The sequence below is a fragment of the Microtus oregoni genome, unplaced genomic scaffold, assembly GCF_018167655.1.
Source record: "Microtus oregoni isolate MIOR12 unplaced genomic scaffold, Mior012 000105F_ref0000443, whole genome shotgun sequence".
NCBI classification, from domain to species: domain Eukaryota; kingdom Metazoa; phylum Chordata; class Mammalia; order Rodentia; family Cricetidae; genus Microtus; species Microtus oregoni.
Genome location: NW_024544720.1, coordinates 1,827,952 through 1,848,286, shown reverse-complemented (window position 1 = coordinate 1,848,286; position 20,335 = coordinate 1,827,952). Strand labels below are relative to the sequence as shown.

Sequence of the window (20,335 nt, the reverse complement as noted above, 5' to 3'; positions counted from 1 at the left end):
TCCTGGGTTTGTTTTCCTGCACCCATACCAGGCCTCTCACAAATGCTTATAACTCCAGTTCCAGGGGATCTGACCTCATCAGCATGTGCATGCAAATGGCGTACATGTCCTCTGATACACACACATACAATGTGTAAGGAATAAATCTTAAAACAACCACAAACCTGTCTATCTTAGGCTGGTCTTGAACTCTCAAGCCTCCTGCCCCAACCTCTCGGTGCCGGAATTAATACAGGTATATGCTGTCACACCCAGCCTGTTCTATTTTGAACATAAAAGAAAGAATAATAGCCAGATCCCCTTTTGCCAGTTTTAACCAAAATTTATATATTTGCAAGTATAAATAAGTGTTATATTTGTGGCTTTAGGGAGGTACAGATCCATAAGGACTGTGCATACGGTTGCCACCCGAATATATGAATACCAAGGCAACAGCTGGGTGTGATGCTGTCTGTGAAGGGGTACCATGATCACGGCGACTCTTTGTTGTTGTTGTCTTCGAGACAGCCTTGGCTGTGAAACTTGCTTTGTAGAGCAGGCTGGTCTTGAACTCACAGAGATCCACCTGCCTCTGCCTCCTGAGTGCTGGGATTAAAGGCATGTGCCACCACTGCCCAACTCTTTAAAAAAAAAAAAGCATTTAAGTACTCGCTTTGGCAACATACATACTAAAATCTGAATGATACAGAGAAGATTAGCATAGCCTCTTCACAAGCATAACATATAGATTTGTAAAGCCTTCCATATTTTTGTAGAATTCTGCAGTTTAAAAAAGGCATTTAATTGGGGATGTGTTTACAGTTTCAGAGACTCAAAGCATTAGCATCATGGCAGGAAGCATGGTGGTATGTAGGTGTTGTAAGACCTTTACATCCTGATCTGCAGGCAGAGACAGACAGACAGACAGATAATGCTTATGGGCTTTTGAAACCTCAGAGCCCACCCTCCAGTGGTATACCTCTTCCACCAAGGCCACATCTTCTAACCCTTCTAATCCTTTCAAACAGTCCAATTCCCTGGTGACTAAGCATTCAAATACATGAGCCTCTGGGGACCATTGTAATTTAAACCATCACAGGTAACATGCACCTATAGTCTCACTTACTTGGGAAATGGATCATTCACTGGCGCCCAGGACCAGCCTGGGCATTGTGTGTGTGTTATAAAATTATAATGCACACTGAACTATATAAACATACTCCCACCCAGGTCATGATTATACTAAAATCGAAATCCTGAAACTCTTTCTATGAAAAATGTAGACATTGTAGATAAAACAATAATATTGGACTGGGGAGTGTGGCTCAGTACTTACCTAGCATGTTCAAGGCACTGGGTTCTTACACAATACCACCAAACAAAACAAAACTAAAACATTTTTGTGGTGCTCTGTGTTCACCTATACACTCTTTGCACACCGTGTGGAATTACTATTATAACCATCATCCAGAACACACATTTCACAGAGAAGAACCTTTTTTACAAGAAACTCCAGAGGGGCCACAAACAACCTGAAAGCAGGCTGATGACAATGTGTGAAGTCACGGATCACCTGGGAGGCAGGAACTCATTCCCAGCTTATGAGAAAGCTGTTCTTTGGCCACTTCAAACAACAGATAGAGTTAACTACGACCCTTGCATGAAACCCTCTGAAGACAACACCTGGGGTCCGAGACCCATGGGCTGCACCTTCTCAGAACGGTCAGATTCCCCATGGGCCATGACCCCATGAGGGAATTCACTGGGAACCTTCTGCAGTGAACCTCTGTGCAAACAAAAACCTCGATGACATAACAGCAGATTTTGAAAAGTATGGCTGAAAGCAAGGAACAGTCAACTAAACTGCAGTCACAACTACTCAGGACGCTGAGGCAAGATCTCTTAGCCCACAAGTCGCATAACAGCCCTGGCAACAGCAGCCCCTAGCTAATAAAGGAAAACAAACCAATCAGGCTGGCCTGTAGCTCATTGACAGTATTTGTCTCACGTTATCTTGAGCACTGGGGGGAAATCATGCTCAGATTTTTGTTTTAGGGGAAGGGTATGTAGTTCCATGGTAAAATGCTTGCCCAGCATGTACAAGGTCCCTGAGTTCCATCCCTAGAAACAAAGTAAATCTTAATTTAAAATAGAGAATGAACCCCAAGAGGACTTGGGATAGACGAGAAATCTGCAAACACTTGCTAAAGTTACCTTCTACCATGCAGCCGAGGTGAACTCTGACCATGTAGATGGAGAAACGTCTAAGGATGTGTAGTGTTCTACTTCAAAATCAATAGTCATTTTAAGCAGAGCGTTCTAGGGCTGGGTTGTGACATGGTGGTAGATGCTTGCTTAGCAGCACAGGCAGATGAAAGAATGGATGATGGATGGATGGATCATTTAAGACGTGCTCTTGACATGCATACATTTTGTAAAAAAATGGTTTTCAATTTAGCTTAAAAAATTCATTTTAGCTAGGCATGGTTGCATATACTTTTAATCCCAGCATTCAGAAGGCAGAAGGAAGTAGATCACTATGAGTTTGCGCCAGGCTGCTCTACATAGTGAGTTCTAGGCCACCTAGGTATATAGTGATGCTCTGCCCCCCAAAAGAAAAACCTCAACAAACCAAATCCTCCATAATTGTTAGGGGCTAGTGAGATGACTCAGAGAGGAAAAGGTACTTGTCACCAAGCCTGAAAGCTTGTGTTCTGTTCTTGGTAGAAAGGGGGAATCAATTTCTGAAAGTTGTTTTCTAACCGCACATGCACTGTAATGTTTATAAACACATATGTACACACGTGCACACCACCACTGCCTACGTGTTTTTTAAATCACAAAAAACAAAAAAAGTTCCTAGAAAAATATCAATGATATTTTGGATTTAGACAAGATTCAGACAAATAAAATAAAAACAGGCTAAATAATAAAAACATTTAAAGAACATTTGTTGTTCTGGTTTTTTTTTTTTTGTTTTGTTTTCTTTGTTTTTTTTGTTTTTCGAGACAGGGTTTCTTTGTGGCTTTGGAGCCTGTCCTGGAACTAGCTCTGTAGACATTTATTGTTCTGTTTATTTTATTCTTAGTTAAGAATTATTCAATATTAAGATCACATACTGAACCAGGCAGTGGTGGTGCACATCTTTAATCCCAGGCCTTGGGAGGCAGAAGCCAACTTGGTCGACAGAGCTAGTTCTAGGATGGCAAGGCCAAAGAAACTGTCTTGAAAAGCAAAACAAAACAAAAAACAAGCAACAACCAAAAAAAAAAAAAAAAAAAAAAAAAAAAAAACACTGATCTTCAGAGGACCCAAATCCAGGTAGCTCACAACCACAAGTGACTCCAGCTCCAGAGGACCCAACACGCTCTTCAGGACTCCTTGGGCACTGCACACATATGTGCATACACACACACACACACACACACACACACACACACACACACACAATCAGCCAGGCATGGTAGTACACACCTGTAATCCCAGCACTGTATACATCTCCAGAGTCTGCCTCACATAGAAGCCAGACAAGAGGCTGGAGGATGCCAACTGTAACACTGTCACAGCTATGAACTGGAGATGCCCCAAATGTCCAGCACCAGAAAAATGGTCAAGGACATTGTGTTTATCGTATATACCCGTGAGATACAAACCAAAAGCGTGCATAGCTGAGAGGCGTGTCTTAGTTACTTTTTATTGCTGTTCAGAGATGTCACGACCAAGGGAACTTACAGAGGGAAACATCTAAAGGGACTCAGTTTCAGAGGGGTTAGAACCTGCAACTGTCGTGGCAGGCGTGTACTGTAGCTGAGAGGTCACGTTTAGACAGTGAGACAGAGAGCCAACTGGAATGGTACGGGTTTGTAAACCTCAAAGCCCTCCACTGTGACACACCTCCTCCTTCCCAAACAGGTCTACCCACTGGGGACCAAGTATTTAAATATGTAAGTCTATGGGGATCATTTTCACTTATGTTACCACACAACATGATCCCAGAAAACAAAGCAGTTACAGAGAAAAAAAATCCTTTATGTAATACACACATTTATATATATACATATATGTGTACTGTATATATATTATACATGTATATGTATACATACATACACATATACATACACACATACATACACACATATTTAGGCTGGGCAGTGGTGGCACACACCTTTAATCCCAGCACTTAGGAGGCGGAAGCAGGCAGATCTCTTTGAGTTCGAGGCCAGCCTGGACAGGCCCCAAAGCTACGAGAAACTCTGTCTCAAAAAAAAAAAACAAAATAAACAAGCAAATAAACAAAATTTATAAATATATATTTAAATGTGTGTGTAGTTTCTTGCTTTTTTGTTTTATGAGGCAGGATCTCACTATGTAGCCCTGTTTGGCCTCATGCTCACTATGTGGATTAGACTGGTTTAAAATTTACATAGCTTTACCTACTCTGCTTCCCAAATTAAATCCTGATGAACTGAGTTCAATTCCTGGGACCCATTTGGTGGAATGAGAGAACTGAGTAATGTATGTTGTTCTCTGACAGCCTTCTAACATACACACACACACACACACACACACACGCACACACCTACACACACATGTGCACACACACATGCTGTGGCAAACACGTGAATACATACATATATACTCACACACAAAAACAAATAAATGTAATTTTAAAAAGAAGGCTAGGGAACATAGCTCAGCAAGTAGAGTGGCTGACACCCATGAAGCCCAGATTCCCAGTGCTGCATATGCCCAGACACAGTGCCACATCTCTGCAGCTCAAGCACTTTGGAGATGGAGGCAGAAGGACCAGAAGTTCAGGTCATCCTCAGCTACATAGTGAGTATGAGACCAGCCTGGGCTACTACATAAGACCCTGATTCAAAAACAAAGTACGAAATGAGTGACAAGCATCCCTTTGCATGGGGCAGACTAGTTCACAGGAACTGGAAGGTTGGGGACTACAGTCAGTAGAAGCTCCAGAGTTCAGAGCAGCTCCCAGCAGCTACGCATCAGCCTTGTTCATCACAGTAAGACACTGGATCAAAGCACTTACAGAAGTCAAACTGGTTTCAAGAAAAGCATTTTGCATGCTATGCCGATCTTCGTACAATGACTTAAAAATGTAGGTAGGAAGTCAGAATGTTTTAAAAGGTTCTTTAGTGAGTCCTACAGCTGGCTGTTATTTAGTCTTATTCAGCTAGCAGTCTGGAATCGGTGAGTCACTGGCATTTCTAGATTTCAACCATTAAGGCCTTGAAATGTCATACGTGAGCACATTTACTGACTTAATGTAAACGGAACAGCTTTTCATTTCCAGGCATTGTGTGGGAATGGAGGCCTGCACTCTCACCTCCACAGTACAGAATGAGAGACAGGAGGATAGTAGTTTGAGACCAGAGACCCTGTCTCGCAACCCTCTTTGTCAGAGGGCTGGGAGTGTAGCTCGGTGGTTGAGTTCTTGCCTCGCATGCTTGTGGCTATCATTTGCTTCCCAGAACCTTAAATATGTCTACCTACACAAATGATCCATATTTGTTAGGATTTTGGGAAATTAAAATTTAGCCCCAGAGACTTCCTGGTATGGAGACATGTCACCACACTTAAACACCATAAGCACTGACACTTTTGGAGGAGAGAAAAAAAGTGTCACTTCCCTACATTGGAAACTAGTGTGTGGATGGAGAACTCCGGGCTGTCAATGACATCACACAAAATTCATTAAAATCCTAGCACTCAGGAGGCAAACAGAGCTCTGTGAGTTCTAAGCTATCTTTGGGGTTGCTTAGCAAGAAGACTCTGTCTCAAGCAAAATAACAACATCCCCCAAAACCCAGTAGGGAGAGGGATGTAGGTTAGTGGTAGGACATTTAGCTGGCATAAGAGATAACGTGGGGGGGGGGGGCTGGAGAGATGGCTCAGAGGTTAAGAGCACCGACTGCTCTTCTAGAGGTCCTGAGTTCAATTTCCAGCAAACACATGGTGGCTCACAACCATCTGTAATGAGATCTGGTGCCCTCTTCTGGCATGCGGGCATACATGGAGGCCAAACACTGTGTACATAATAAATAAATAAATCTTAAAAAAAAAAAGAGAGAGATAATGTAGGGGCCGGGCGATGGTGGCGCACACCTTTAATCCCAGCACTCGGTAGGCAGAGGCAGGCAGATCTCTGTGAGTTCGAGACCAGCCTGGTCTACAGAGCTAGTTCCAGGACAGGTTCAACCCTGTCTCGAAAAAAACAAAAAGAGAGAGAGAGAGAACGTGGGACTGGCTGGTGGTGGTACAGGCAAATCTCTGAGTTAGAGGCCAGCCTGGTCTACAGAGTGAGAGAAACCATGTCTCAAAAAACAAACAACAGGGGGCTGGAGAGATGGCTCAGAGGTTGAGAGCACTGGCTGCTCTTCCAGAGGTCCTGAGTTCAATTCCCAGCAACCACATGGTGGCTCACAACCATCTGTACTGAGATCTGGCGCCCTCCTCTGGCGTACAGGCATACATGGAGGCAGAATGTTGTATACATAATAAATATTAAAAAAAAACAAACAACAAACAAAACAGAGAGTGCACGAGAGAGCAAGGGAGAACATGGGTTCCGCTCCTAGCATCAACACCCCATTATAATGTATCAAATTATTTATATATACATATATTTATATATTTTTATTTATATATACATTTTATATATACATATATATTTTTTCTACTTGTATGCCTTCTTAAGTTTTGTCTCAGGATTGAAAAATAGACCAGAGCCAACTGTAGCAGTACGCACCCTTGGTCCCAAGCCTGAGTCAGGTGGACCTCTCTGAGCAGAGCAAGAGCAGGGATCACCTGCAGAAGGCAATGTGTGTCCTAGAAGGGATGTAAGGGTAGCAGCAGGTGAGTCCCTGAAGTCCCTTAGCCATCCAGCCACTGAATCAGATGAACATCAAACTCAATGAGAAACGCTGCCTCAAAAAATAAAGGTGGAGGGGCTGGAGAGATGGCTCAGAACACTGACTGTGCTTCCAGGTTCTGTTCTACATGAGAGCTCATAGCCATCTGTAACTCCAGTTCCAGAGAATCCAAGGCCCTCTTTGTCCTCCAGGCACCAGGCACCAGGCATGCAGGCAAACCACCCACACATATAAAATCAAAAATTTAAATTAACATATAAAAAGATGGAGATTTATTGAGGAAAGACACCTGTCAACCTTTGGCTACCACACACACGGGCATAACTGTATATGACCTTATGTGTATACACACAACACACACAGAGGCACACACATAAACTCACGCAAGCACAGACATGCACAAGACATGAGTCACTTTCACTAATTTTCATAATTTGGTTGCTTGTGTTATGGGTTCCTTAACCTTTGGATGTTTTCCCTCTTCCCTAGCTACTGACTTTGGATTAAAGGATTCACTGTTTGCATGATTGCATTTAAAAACAGAATGAGGGCTGAAGAGGTGGCTCAGGCTGTTTTGTTACTGCTCTTGCAGAAGACCAGGACACATATGGTAGATTACTCCTGAAACTCAGGTTCCAGGGAATCTGAGGCCCTCTTCTGGCCTTTGTGGGAAAACGGAGACCTAAGGGTGGACTAGGACTTCCTCCCCACACAGGGGCTTGAATAAAAAAAAGGCCCAGAGGAAATCACTGTATTCGAATTGGTAGTTAGTTCTCTTCTCAAACTGGACAATCTTCGAGAATGTTCTTCCTAGCCCCACCAGGAGATGAAGAATAAATTGCTTTTACATTGCGACAGACTAAGAGACTTGAAATTGATGTCTTTCAATTACTTCCATATCTGTAAGGGGAGAGTTAGACAAGAATGTCTGTCTTGTTTTGTAATAGTTGGCAAAAAAAAAAAAAAAAAAAAAAAGGTGTAGCGTGGGTAAAGGAGCAGGTTGGCTATCTCCAGTTACATGATTATCTTTGCTGATTTTGACTGTGAAGCCTACTGTCTCCTGCCCTGGGAGGAGGCCGCCTAGTCTGGCAGCAGGGCCCATAGGCAGAGTCTACTTGGATCTGCAGCCACTTCCGAAGAGTCTGGGAGAAACTGTCCAAGCCCCGTGTGTCTAAGAGTACCTGGATTCAGCCAGAAGAGCTGATCCAACTCGGTCAGGATGAGAGCGCCAGAAATAAATTTCAGAAGCCAAAGTAGCGTGCCAGAAGCTATATCTGACCTGGAGAGTAGAAAGTGAAGCAAAAAGAGGGAGTTGGAGGCAGGGGAATGGCTACAGGACATGGTTTGGGTAGAGGTCTGACCTACAGAATCATGCTCATGTCTGTATGTAGGGTTAGCTCATGGTTATTACTGTAACAGAATACCAGAGGTTAGTTATTTCAAAAAAAAAAAGAGATTTGTTTAGCTCACAGTGTTGGAAGTTTACTAGGGTGATGGCACACACCTTTGACCCCAGCACGTGGGGCATAGCCCCAGTGTGTACTGGGTAAATGGTGAAAACTGCAGCAGTTTGAGAGTAGCAAGTGACACACACAGAAGAGAGATTCAGGTGAAGTGCTAGCCTCTCCTCTATTAATCTACCCTCTTAGGGGCTAACCTTGGTGTAGGACACCTGTATTAATCCCTTCTAAAGGTGGTACCCCCAAGACTTACTAACTTTCTACTAATCCCTTCTCTTAAAAGTTCCATCATATCAATACCCCCATGTTGAACACCAAGCCCCCAACATAAATGAATCTTTGGGAAGTAGGAGGCATGGGCATGCATGGGCAGCCCATATATGGTGGTTTTGTTGAGCTTGTCCATATTGGATTTCATGGTCTAAGTTGATGAGGACGACTGGCCAGGTCCTCTTCCTCAGGAGGGCACCAGATCTCATTATAGATGGTTGTGAGCTACCATGTGGTTGCTGGGAATTGAACTCAGGACCCTTGGAAGATCAGGCAGTACTCTTAACTGCTGAGCCATCTCTCCAGCCCTTTGGGAGGTATCCTCAAATCAAATTTAAACTACAGGAGGTGATATTTTAAAAAGACTCATTGGGAGCTGGGCATGGTGTCACATGCTTTTAATACCAGTACTCAGAAAGCAGAGGCAGACAGAGCTGGATCCAGGTCACCCTGATCTACATAGTGAGTTTCAGACAGTCAGAGCTACATAGACACTGTCTCAAGAAATAAAACAAATAAAAAAGACTCACTGGTTATATAACTTGTTTTGGTCAGTGGTTACCTACCATAAAGAATTTTATAACTCACTGAACTAATACCTAATGTGTTAGCTTTCATTTCTGTAAGAAAATACCTGAGAAAATCAACTTAAAAAGAAGAATTGTTATATTGACTTATAGTTTCAGAGGCTTACACTTGGTTGGTTCACTGCTTTGGGGCCATTGGTGAGACAACAGATATGGCAAACATAAAGTGTAGAATAAAGCTGCTAACTTCATAGTCAAGAACTGAAAGCCGGGCGGTGGTGGCGCACGCCTTTAATCCCAGCACTCGGGAGGCAGAGGCAGGCGGATCTCTGTGAGTTCGAGGCCAGCCTGGTCTACAAGAGCTAGTTCCAGGACAGGAACCAAAAGCTACGGAGAAACCCTGTCTCGAAAAATAAAAAAAAAAAAAAAAAAAAAAAAGAACTGAAAAATGTCTCACAGTTCCCTATAATGGCATGCTACCAATGACTGAAAACCTCTTAGTAGGGCCTGCCTCTTTGATTCCCACCATTTCCCATAGTGCTTAGGGAGAACCAAACCTTTAACACACGAGCCTTTCGAGTCCACTCAAAATCCTTGTACAATCTTTGTTTTTACCATTGCTAATTATACTTTTTAAAAAATTTACTTTGAGCCAGACATGGTGGTGTATACCTTTAATTCCAGCACTTGGGAGGCTGATGTAGCAAATCTTTGTCCCATGAGCCAGCTCCCAAATAACCACATGGAGACTTCTTATTGATTATGAAAGCTCAGCTGATAGATTAGGCTTGTTAGCTCTTATAACTTAAATTAACTCATTTCTACTAATTTACTTTCTGCCTTGTGGCTTTATTACTTCATCTCTGTAGTGTCCTTCTGCTTGTTCTGCATCTCTTGGCGTTTTCACCTTTCTTCTTCCCAGCATCCTCTCTGCCCCAAAAATCCTGCCTAAACTATTGGCCTTTCAGATTTTTATTAAACCAATCTGAGTGACCATATTCATAGTGGCTTTATTACCTCATCTTCATAGTGCCCATCCTGATGACTCTGCATCTCCTGGCATCTCTGCCCCTCTTCTTCCCAGTGTCCTCTCTGCCCCCAAAATCTTGCCTTTCAGCTTTTTATTAAACCAATCTGAGTGACACACATTCACAGTGTACAAAAAAGATTATTCCACAACACGCCGAGGCAGGCAGATCTCTGAGTCTGAAGCCGTTGTGGTCTACATTCTGAGTTCCAGAACAACCAGAGCTACATAGTGAGGCTCTTTCTCAAAAAACCGAAAACAATTAAAATTTACTTTGGGTTTTGGAGATAATGTCTCACTCTATATTCCAGCTGACATGAAGTTCACTAGGTGGCCCAGGCTGACCTCAAACTCACCATACTTCTCCGGCTTCAACCTCCCATGGGTTAAAGGGGTGTCATCATGCCCAGCAGGAAACAGTTTTATTTTAAAAAGAAATGATTTTACAGGCTTGGCGTTTTGTCTGCGTGCATGTCCGTGTGAGGGTGTCAGAGGCCTTAGAACTGGAGTTGCAGACTATAGTGAGCTGCCATATGAGCACAATTTAACTCGGGTCCTCTGGAAGAGTAGCCACCGCTCTTAACCATGGAGTCATCTCTCCAGCCCCATGGGATGAGTTTATTTTTAAAAGATATAAAACACACCAGCCCCTGAAAATATTTCTATATAAAAGAATATTGAACCTTTGCAAATTAGGCTTTACCAAGAAGACTTCAATTTGAACCTTTACAACAACACTGTGCTGGAATTGTGTGTGCGTTCATGTGGGTGCACAAGCACCTGTGTGTGTGTGGAGGCAGACTGGCCATGGAGCCTCAGAAATCCTCCTATGTCTGTCTCCTCAATGCTGGGATTATACATACTTATCCGTGGGTTTTTTTTTTTTTTTTATTTACATGGGTACTAGGGATCCAAACTCAGGCCCTCATTGTTACATCAAAATTACTTTACCCGCTGAGCCATCTCCCAGTCTGGAACTTTTCTGGAATTATTCATGTACCGCAGTACATATGCGTTCAGGTGCTTAGGTTGCCAGATTCTCTGGAGCTGGAGTTTCAGGCAGTAGTGAGCAGCTTGACCTGGGTGCTAGAAACCAAACTGCAAAAGCAGTGTTCACTCTTAACTTCTCAACCATCTCTCTGGTCCTAGTCTGAAATTCTTGGTTCTCAGCTGCTAAGATCCTTCAGTGAGAATTCTGAGTAAGGGGCTTCTCCTTCCCAGGCCCCCATAATGTTCCCTGTCTTTCTATCTTGACTGACCACTCCTCTGTGTCCCCTGTCCTCACTGTCAAAGGAGAGCCTCAGACCAAATACTGTTTAAGGTGCTTTCAAACTCTACAATTCTGTGGCCAGTGAGCAAACAATGAACAATAATATACTCATACAAGCAAACTCAGGCACTTTCCTGCAGCCAAAGTTTCAGAACCTAGAAACCAGACCATTCAAAGGCAATGTCACACACACAACAAAGATCAGCTGAGATAGTTCCTGCCACTATATAACCATGACAGGAAAACAAAATATAAGGAGAGCTTGAGGTTACATTTACTTATTTCTTTATGTTTGGAGGGGTATGCGGCAGAAGACAGTTTGCGGGAGCTGGTTCTCTTCTAACAAATGGGTGCCCAGAGATTGAACTCAGGTTGTGACATTTGCTGGCATGTGCCTTTTCCCATGTGCCATCTGACTGGTCTTAAATCTTTTTATTTGGATCTGGTTGTAGCCTAATTTAAGAGAGGATGATCTTAAACTCCGTATCCTCCAGCCTCCACCTTCCAAATGCTTATATATTATAGGCCTGTGTGGCCATACCCAAATGATGAACATGTTTAACACGTGGCTTCTAGTTCCCCAAAATGAAAGACATGTCTGAATAATTAGAAGGTTTAATCAAAAGCCTTGATTTAAAAATACTATTTCAGCAAGATCACAAAATTATGAATTTGCAAAATACGAAAATGCTTACATGGTATAATTGTGTATACATAAGCTCTCCCCCTTTACTTAAGCCATATATGCATTTTGTTAGAATTTCCAACAACTAGAATCTAGCCCATACACTCTATTTGAAGGTGAGAGGAAATCAGCTGAATATGGAAACTACTTGGCTCTTAGACATTTGACAAAGCCAGTCTCAAAAAATAACGTGGGCCAGGAATTTGATTTACTAATAGATCACGTGCAAGGCCCTGGGTGAAAATCCCAGAACCTCGAAAAGTGTAACACACTGGACACACGCACAGAAAAAACCCTGTAAGGTGCCTGCGGTGGCCCACATCTGTAATCCCAGCACTGGAGAGGCTAGTCTGCTTAGTAAGACACAACACATAATCTTTTAGAATACTTTCTTCTCTATAATCCTAGGGACCCACTGGAGTAACCCTGATGTAATTATTAAAAAAAAATCTACTCTTAAAATTTCTGATTGTGACACGTGGTGGCCTTTCTACTGGAACAGTGTGAAAAGACTTCCTCTTCCAGGTCAAATGTTTTTGCTCCCACGACAAACATGTAGAACATTTTAAATCTAAGGCCTACGTTGGCATCCTTACGGAAAACCGAAAGATGAACACGAAACCGAGCAAGTTCTTAAGCGGTTCCTGGCTAAGGCGACGTCCCACTCTCTTTATTTTCCCACTTAGCTGTTTTAATGGATCGCTTTAAAACAAAAGCCAAAACTACCCTAGAGCGAGGAACTCCGTGAAATCTGCATTTCTGAGAGGTTCCTTGGGGGAAGGGAAGAGGTGCTGAAATTTATTCCTGACTCTGGCTTCCCTTGCAGACTGGGAGTTAAATCGCTGTGGACAACAGGAATTGTCCTGCAGATGGAGAATTTGGGACCACCGACTCCAAAGGCAGTTTCCAGACTTCTCGCCTATTTAGATGCTACGGTGGAGCTAGGCCCTTCAAAATGGCAGCTGTGGTCAAGTTCCGAAAAGGTCTGACAAATTTTTAACACAGTAGCAAAATATGGGACTGCATTCCTGCAGAACTGAAAGAGCAAAGTCCGAGGGCCCCGCTGGCCACGTGCTCCTACACTTCTTGTTAAATCAGACCGTGGGCACCCGGGCTACGCACGGCAGGAGTGAGCGCAGCTCCAGGGTCCCGGGACGAGGTGCGGAAGGGGCAAACCACGGCAAATCAAGTCTCCAGGTGGCTTGTCTTTTTTTTTTTTTTTTTTAAACCGACTCCGAGAAGCCCTCATTGCTCTGTCCCGATAGGTGGAGAAAAGCAGCGCGGGGCTGAACTTCCAAGTTCCGAGGTACGCTCTGCCTTGTGACCACTGGGCTGCTGACCTCTTCAGCAGGCTACACTCTCCTAGCAGGCGGCCATGACAAGGCTCCCTTGGCGCGAATTACAAGGAAACCCAAGAAACACTTTTAAAAAAGAAAGAAAAGAAAATTCCATCCCAAAGCCCCGGAGTGGAGTCACTTGGGCAGGGCTGTGCAGGAACCTGGGGACTCACTCGAAGAACTGGGGGCTGGGGCGTCGCACCTGGACACGGGAGACAAAAGTTAGGGGCATCCCACCCAGGGGTCGCCAGCATGCTTTCTGCCCGATTGGCGGAAGCGCTCAGACTTTTCTTTATGGCGTCACCGGGTACCTGCCTGTAGGAAGGCCCCGGCTGCGTGACGTCACGCCGCGCTGACCAATGAACGGCCCTAGCCGGCGGGCCCCGAGGAGGGTTGTGGGCCCTTCTTTTTTGTGAATGAAGCTCCACGGAACATCCCTCCTGGGGGTCCCCGGGAGCTGCGGCCCGCAGAGCTCGGACGCCCACGCAGCAGCGTTCCAGGGCGCGCGCGCTTTGCCCCAGCCGCTGGCCAGCGCTGTGTGGCCCCCGGGGCGCGGGCGGCGGGAGACGCAGCTCGAGGACTCGGGGCCGGGCTGCCGGGCCATGGTCGCGGTCCCCTGACGGGCCGCGGCCGCCTCCATGAAGCGCAAGAGCGAGCGGCGCTCGGCTTGGGCTACCGCGCCCCCCTGCTCGCGCCGCATCTCGTCCTCCTCTCCCGGCGTGAAGAAGAGCCGCAGCTCCACGCCGCAGGAGCTGCACCGCCTGGAGCAGCAGGACGACCTGTACCTGGACATCACGGGTGAGCCCCCCGCCACACCCCCCACGAGACTCGCGGCTTCCTCGCGACTCTCGCGCCGGCGGCTGCAACTTTTACACCGAGAGGGGCCGAGGGTCACCTCTGTAAAATGCACCCGGCCTCCGGAGGCGGTGAGGACTGTGCCCTCGAACCCACCTCACTTCGGGAAAGCTGGCGCGGTTGTTCTCACGCCTGTCCGAGTTTCTGCTGAGCTCCGAGGGCGCTGATCTTTACTGGCCCGAGGGCCCAAGCCCCCGCTGCGCCTTAGCAACGCGAGGGATCGCCCCCCCACCCCGAGCCCCTGGCCCTTGCCCCCTCTTCCCCACGCCGTCGCGCCCTCCTCAGGCCTCCTCGGAGATCCTTGCCCTCCCTCCGGCGCATCCAGAGAGGTGTCACGGTGATGGCGTTGGAACCATCCAGCGTTCTGAGAGCCCAGAGGTGTCACTTTTGAGAAATCCCCGCCAGTTCGGACTGGCATGTAGAAAAACCGCTTTCGAGGGGTGATTTTTCTTAGTGTCTCAGTCCTTGAAATTAATTTGGCAACTGCTGGGTTTGCCGGGATTGGTGTCGAAGCCAGAGCTTGCCTTCGGTGTGCTGCTGTACGTGAAATCGCTTTATCAACTGCATAGCTGTCTGCGCGGTTGAGGGAATGTGCCGCGTTTTCTGGGGCGGATGGTGTCCACCTCGGCGTGGGGTTTTAAGAAACGGTTTTCAGGCCTTGGACTTGGACTTTCTTAGGTGGGCTCAGTTGGCGACAACGTTATTGATTTAGGAAGTGTTTACACAGACACAGAAATTTAGTAGAAACTATATTCTAGATTGATGGGCATCTAGAAAATAAGACCGATTTTAAAGGAAGCCGAGAGGAGAGGGGAAGGTTTCTTAGCGTTTGAAGGAGGAAGAGAAAGGAGTTGCTTTAAGTACAGCCTCTGACTGGCTTCTTTCCAGGCCTAGGGGTGGCCCTGCAGGAGGAGATGCCAGCTTGCCCAGGTTCCTTCGTGCTGGTGGGATCTGCGCATTCTTTCCGCTCTTTCTTACACTTCTTAAAATCATCTTTGGTTAGGGCTATTTATTATGGGAACAAGTTAAGCCCTGTATAGCTCTGAATTGTAGAGGTACACAAGAGTATACTGAGAAAAGTTGGTGGCAAAGAACAGGAGTGTCCAAATGTAACCGATGTTGCCAATTTCTCGTGAATCTTTCCAGAAACACCTTGAACCCGCGCACATATGTATCTATTCTTTGCAAATCCGTGCGGGATGGCATACAGTTGACTTTGCATTGCTCTGCAGAGTACTTCAGGGCAGAATGTCAGCCTCCAGTTGCTGTGTTCAAAACCTCATTTGATTAATTACTACCTAAACCAAAGGATGTGTGGCTTTAAAGGATAAAACTTAAAAAAAAAGGTTTATGGATTTAAACACAGTTATAGATTTAAATGTTTTATAAATTTAGACAGTTCTCTGTTGAACATTTAGATAGTTTTCATTAAAAGTTGTAAGACTGGGCCTTTAATCCTAATAGCACTCTTTAGGCAGAGTCAGGTGGATCTTTGTGAGTTCAAGGTTAGCCTCATCTGTATAGTGAATTCCAGAACAGCCAGGTCTGTGTAGAGAGATCCTGTCTCAAAACAAAAACAAAAAGAAAAGAAAAAAAAAAGCTGTAATAAGATTAGGTGGTTGCTTTCAAATAGAAATTGTTAGTGGCCCCGAAGCTGGCATCAGGGCTTTGTGCGTGCTAGGCTAGCTCTCCCAGCATTGAGCTACAACCCACCAGAAGAATTTTGACAGCAGTCGGAGGAAATATTTCTATTTCATGGGGATAGAGTGTAACTTGGCAAGCCTTCTTGAGGAAACCATCAAAGAATTAATTTTAGAAAATGTCAACTGTTGGGCAGTGGTGGCCCGCGCCTTCAATCCCAGCATTTGGGAGGCAGAGGCAAACGGATCTCTATGAGTTTGAGGTCAGCTTGGTCTACATAGTGAGTTCAGAACAGCCAAAGCTATACAGAGAAGCCCAGTCTCGAAAAACAAAAACAATACAAAAGTTGGAAAGATCAGATTACTTTTAATTTTATTTATTTTGTGTGAGGTGCTGATGGAGGAAGGCTTTGTGCTTAGCAAATGGCACCTGGTCTTTTAATTTCCCAAATTGTTTTTGCCCCAGTCATTGTCTTACTGTAATTTGCTTTTCGATACAGGGTCTCACTCTGTAGCAAGCTGGTTTGGGTTTTCCTGCCTCTACTTCCCCAAGTGCTGGGATTAAAGGGATGTGCCACCATACTTGATACCCGACAGTTTTCTTTCTTGCTTTTTTTTTTTTTTCCTTTCGAGACAGGGCTTCTCTGTGTAGCTTTGGAGCCTGCCCTGGAACTCACTCTGGAATTAAAGGTGTGTGCCACCACCGTCCAGGCCTGACAGTTTTCTTAATTGTTTAAGAAAATCAGACATTATTACCAAAACAGTTTGGTCTTTTTTTTTTTTTAATCCTTCACTTTTTTTAATTTTAATTTTTACTTTATCTGTGTTGGGGGATGGAGGGGAGTTATTGATTTCACCTTAACGGGGCCCAGTGTACAAGTCAGGATAGCTTGTGGGAGCTGATTCACTTCTACCACACGGGTTTCCAGAATTGAACTAAGGTCATCAGTCTTGGCTGGAGGCTCTCTTTCCAGCTGAGCCATCAGGATGGTTGTTTTTAACTGCCGAGTGCTATCATATTGTATGGCTGAATCACGATTTCTTTAGCAGTAGTGAGCGAGAATACTTGGGAATGTGTTCGGTTCTATTGCAAATGGCTGTGGAAGCATCCCCGTGGATGGAGTCTGTGTATTTGTGACTGCATTTTTGAGCGGATTCTAGAAATAAAAATGTCGGGCCAATTTATACAGCTTCAGTGGACTTTTGGACCTGTATGCATGTTGCCACCATCCACCTTTGTGTTCAGGACATGCTCAGCTCCTTTGATGCGTAGCTGGGAGTATACTTCTTGAATTGTGTGCTAACTTCGTGTTTTCATCTTTGGCAGCTGCCAGACTGTTTTAAAAAGAGCTTTCGCCGTCAGCTTTCTACCCTTGAGGTGCCAATCATTTCTACGTCTTTACCAATACTCGTTAGTGAACAGAAAGACTCTTGTAGCAGGCATGGTTTGGAAAAATTAAACCATGTTGTCTGTTTCGCCTGTTCTGTTCCTAAAGCTTTTTTTCTCACACAGTTTAGGTTTGCCTCAAGTGCGCTGTGTAGCTGAGGAGGGCTCTTGAACATGTGAGCCTTCCATCTGGGTGCTGGGATTATAAACACAAATGACTTTGCCTGGTCTTACGTGGTACTGGGATAAATCCAGGGCTTCAACATCCTAGGCAAGCACTGAGCTACATCTCTAGACCCCAGACAAGACCCTTGATATAATTAATTAATTAAATTATTTTTGAGACAGGATTTCTCTGTGTAGCCCTGGCTAGCTTTGTAGACAAGACGGGGCCTTGAATTTACAGAGGTTTGCCTGCCTCTGTTTCCCAAGTACTGGGATTAAAGGATTTGCCACCATTGCAGGTGGATCCTTGATTTTTTTTTTTTTTTTTTTTTTTTTTTTTTTTTAGTTTTTCGAGACAGGGTTTCTCTATGGCTTTGGAGCCTGTCCTGGAACTAGCTCTGTAGACCAGGCTGGTCTCAAACTCACAGAGATCCGCTTGCCTCTGCCTCCCGAGTGCTGGGATTAAAGGCGTGCACCACCATCGCCTGGCGGATCCTTGATATTTTTATGATGGCTTATTCAATCTGTAAATTGAATTCCTGCCGACACCAGAGTGCAGCATTGTGTGGTCATCATTCTTGTTTGGTCCAGAGACTGGCTAGCCTCACTGCTGTGCTCTGGGTGGGGGCTTTACTCTTTCCAGGAGCCAACCTACTCAATAGTGGTTTAATTCTTACCCCGACACAAGCAGTATGCTTTGTTATTGATTTTTTTTTTTTAAACTTGAACTGTATTTCTGGTGTACCGTGAAAACCAAATCTCCTAAAGACAGGTGAACTGTGTAGCTGATACCCCGAGATACTAAAGATACACAAAGGAAGCAGAGAAAAAAAAGAGGACTTGAGTTTTCAGTGGGTTGAAAACTGTAAGATCCAAAATTGGGACAATAGATGAGAAAAAATGGTTGAATGCAGGCAGGGATTTAATTTTTTTTATGAACCTCCTTGGTGCCAGAGTTCCAAAGGTTTTTTTTTTCAACTGTCAAATCATTAAATAGGGCCTTCCATTAAGTGGCCATGCAAAACTTCCTTTTTTGTTAATAACAAGGACAGTCTCCCTTGTCCAAATATTTGTTTTGTGAGGGGCCGGAAGTGATGGCAGAGTCTCTCTATATTGAACTTGAACTCCATATGTAGACCAGCCTTGAACTCCAGGAGATCAAGACAGAGCCTGCCTCTGTCTCCAGAGTGCTGGCATTAAAGGCGAGCACTGCCACCACCACCCGGTCTGAAGATATTTTTTAAGCATTCCATCACAGCTGCAAAGTCTGATCATTTTCAGGATCGAATAGTTGATGCAGACTTTTGATTTATTTCAGTATCTTAATCTTTTAAGTTTATAATTATTGAAGAAAATTAGTAATAGTTGCTATTGCCCAAAAGACAATTTAATTTTATTTGCTTGTTTTTAGAGACAGAGTCTCATTTGTGTAGCTCAGTATAGCCTAGAAGTTGGTATGTAACCAGGGTTGTCTTGGAACTTCTGATCCTCTGCCTTCACCTCCCTAGTGCTGTGATTATGGGCCTGGTTTATCAGTGCTGGGGATGGATGGAGCCCAGGCCCTTCTGCATGCTAGGCAAGTACTCTAATGACTGAGCTACGTCTACAGCCCCTGTTTTAAAGTTCTTTTTTATTTTTATTTTTAATTTTTAAAAAATTTTCAAGACAGGGTTTCTCTATGTAACAGTCCTAGCTGTCCTGGAAGTCACTCTATAGACCAGGCTGGCCTCGAACTCAGAGATTCGCCTACCTCTGCGTCCCAAGTGCTGAGATTAAAGGTGTGCATCACCACTGCCTGACTCTGTTTTAAGTTACTCTATTCTTCCTCCTTTTACGTTTCCTGGTGTTTGCCATGATTTAGCCTTAGGGGTGTCTATGTAATAATAGGATTTACTGGAGAAACCCTAGTAGAGGTCAGGCTGGTCCCATCCGAGCACTGGGTAGCAGCAGCACAGGCGACTCATCAAATGAAATCAACAGACGCATCTCTTGCCCCCTCTCCTTTCTCTTTAGGATCCTTAAAATTCACAGCAGATGTCATTAGGCTAGGAAATGTATTCATTAATTCGAGAAGTGTTTATTGAATGCTTACTATGTAAAATCCTCATGCATATTCATTGTTTGCCCTAATGGAAGTGTCTTTTTCTGGATAGAAGAGAAAATACTGTGACACAGAACATTGAGCCAGAGGGCAAAATAAATCCATTTTCATGGCTCCTTTTGTAGTCAAGGTGGCTGAGTTTCAGGAACCAGAACTCCGTGAGCTGCTCATTTGTCTTCCCACCTGCGACATGTTTCTGCACTTCGTGTCTCTTGTTTTCTCTGCTTCCTGGCTGTTCTTCTTTGCTTCTGGTTGGTGATGATACTTGCCTTTAAATCTTCTAGCTAAGGCATTTACAGCCCACATACAGGTAAAAAGTTAGCCTCAAATGTTATCCGTTTATGGCCTTAGAGTGGCAAGGCATAGAGGTGAGGGGAATGTGGGTAACTTCCCAGCCCTAAAGCCAGGGAGTGAGCAGTTAGTGATCACTGTTAGTTCTCTGTGTTAGTGAGTGGGGCTGGAGCCAGCGGTGCCAAAGTCACTCTGGGTTCTTAAGATGTAAATAGAAGGCAATGGTGCAGCTCTTGAAAAATCCTGATTGTCCCTGAGCTATAGGGAAGGTGCTGTGTTTTTAACATTTTAAATTATGTTATTACTCGTGGTTGTGTGTGTGTGTGTGTGTGTGTGTGTGTGTGTGTGAGAGAGAGAGAGAGAGAGAGAGAGAGAGAGAGAGAGAGAGACAGCACTCAGGACAACTTGCAGGAATTGGTTCTTTCTACTGTATTATGAGTCCTAA

At 44.5% G+C, this 20,335-nt stretch overlaps 1 protein-coding gene and 1 non-coding gene across 9 annotated transcripts in view; both read left to right on the top strand.

The window, feature by feature from the left end:
- The first annotated feature begins 644 nt into the window (after positions 1-644).
- On the top strand, positions 645-751 carry LOC121443407. The gene has a single exon (XR_005973662.1). It is a non-coding gene; the product is annotated as a U6 spliceosomal RNA (small nuclear RNA).
- Positions 752-13,352: 12,601 nt separating this feature from the next.
- Positions 13,353-20,335, top strand: part of LOC121443361 (dual specificity protein phosphatase CDC14B) — a 74,816-nt gene continuing 67,833 nt past the window's right edge. For 7 of the 8 annotated variants that reach the window (XR_005973655.1, XR_005973656.1, XM_041645099.1 and 4 more), the window contains exon 1: positions 13,353-14,249. Coding sequence is in view for 5 of the 8 variants with exons in the window: in XM_041645099.1 (XP_041501033.1) it covers positions 14,090-14,249 (160 nt within the window). In the remaining 3 variants the exon portion in view is untranslated. The remainder of the gene's footprint in view (positions 14,250-20,335) is intronic. The other variant, XM_041645101.1, reaches the window with a different exon arrangement.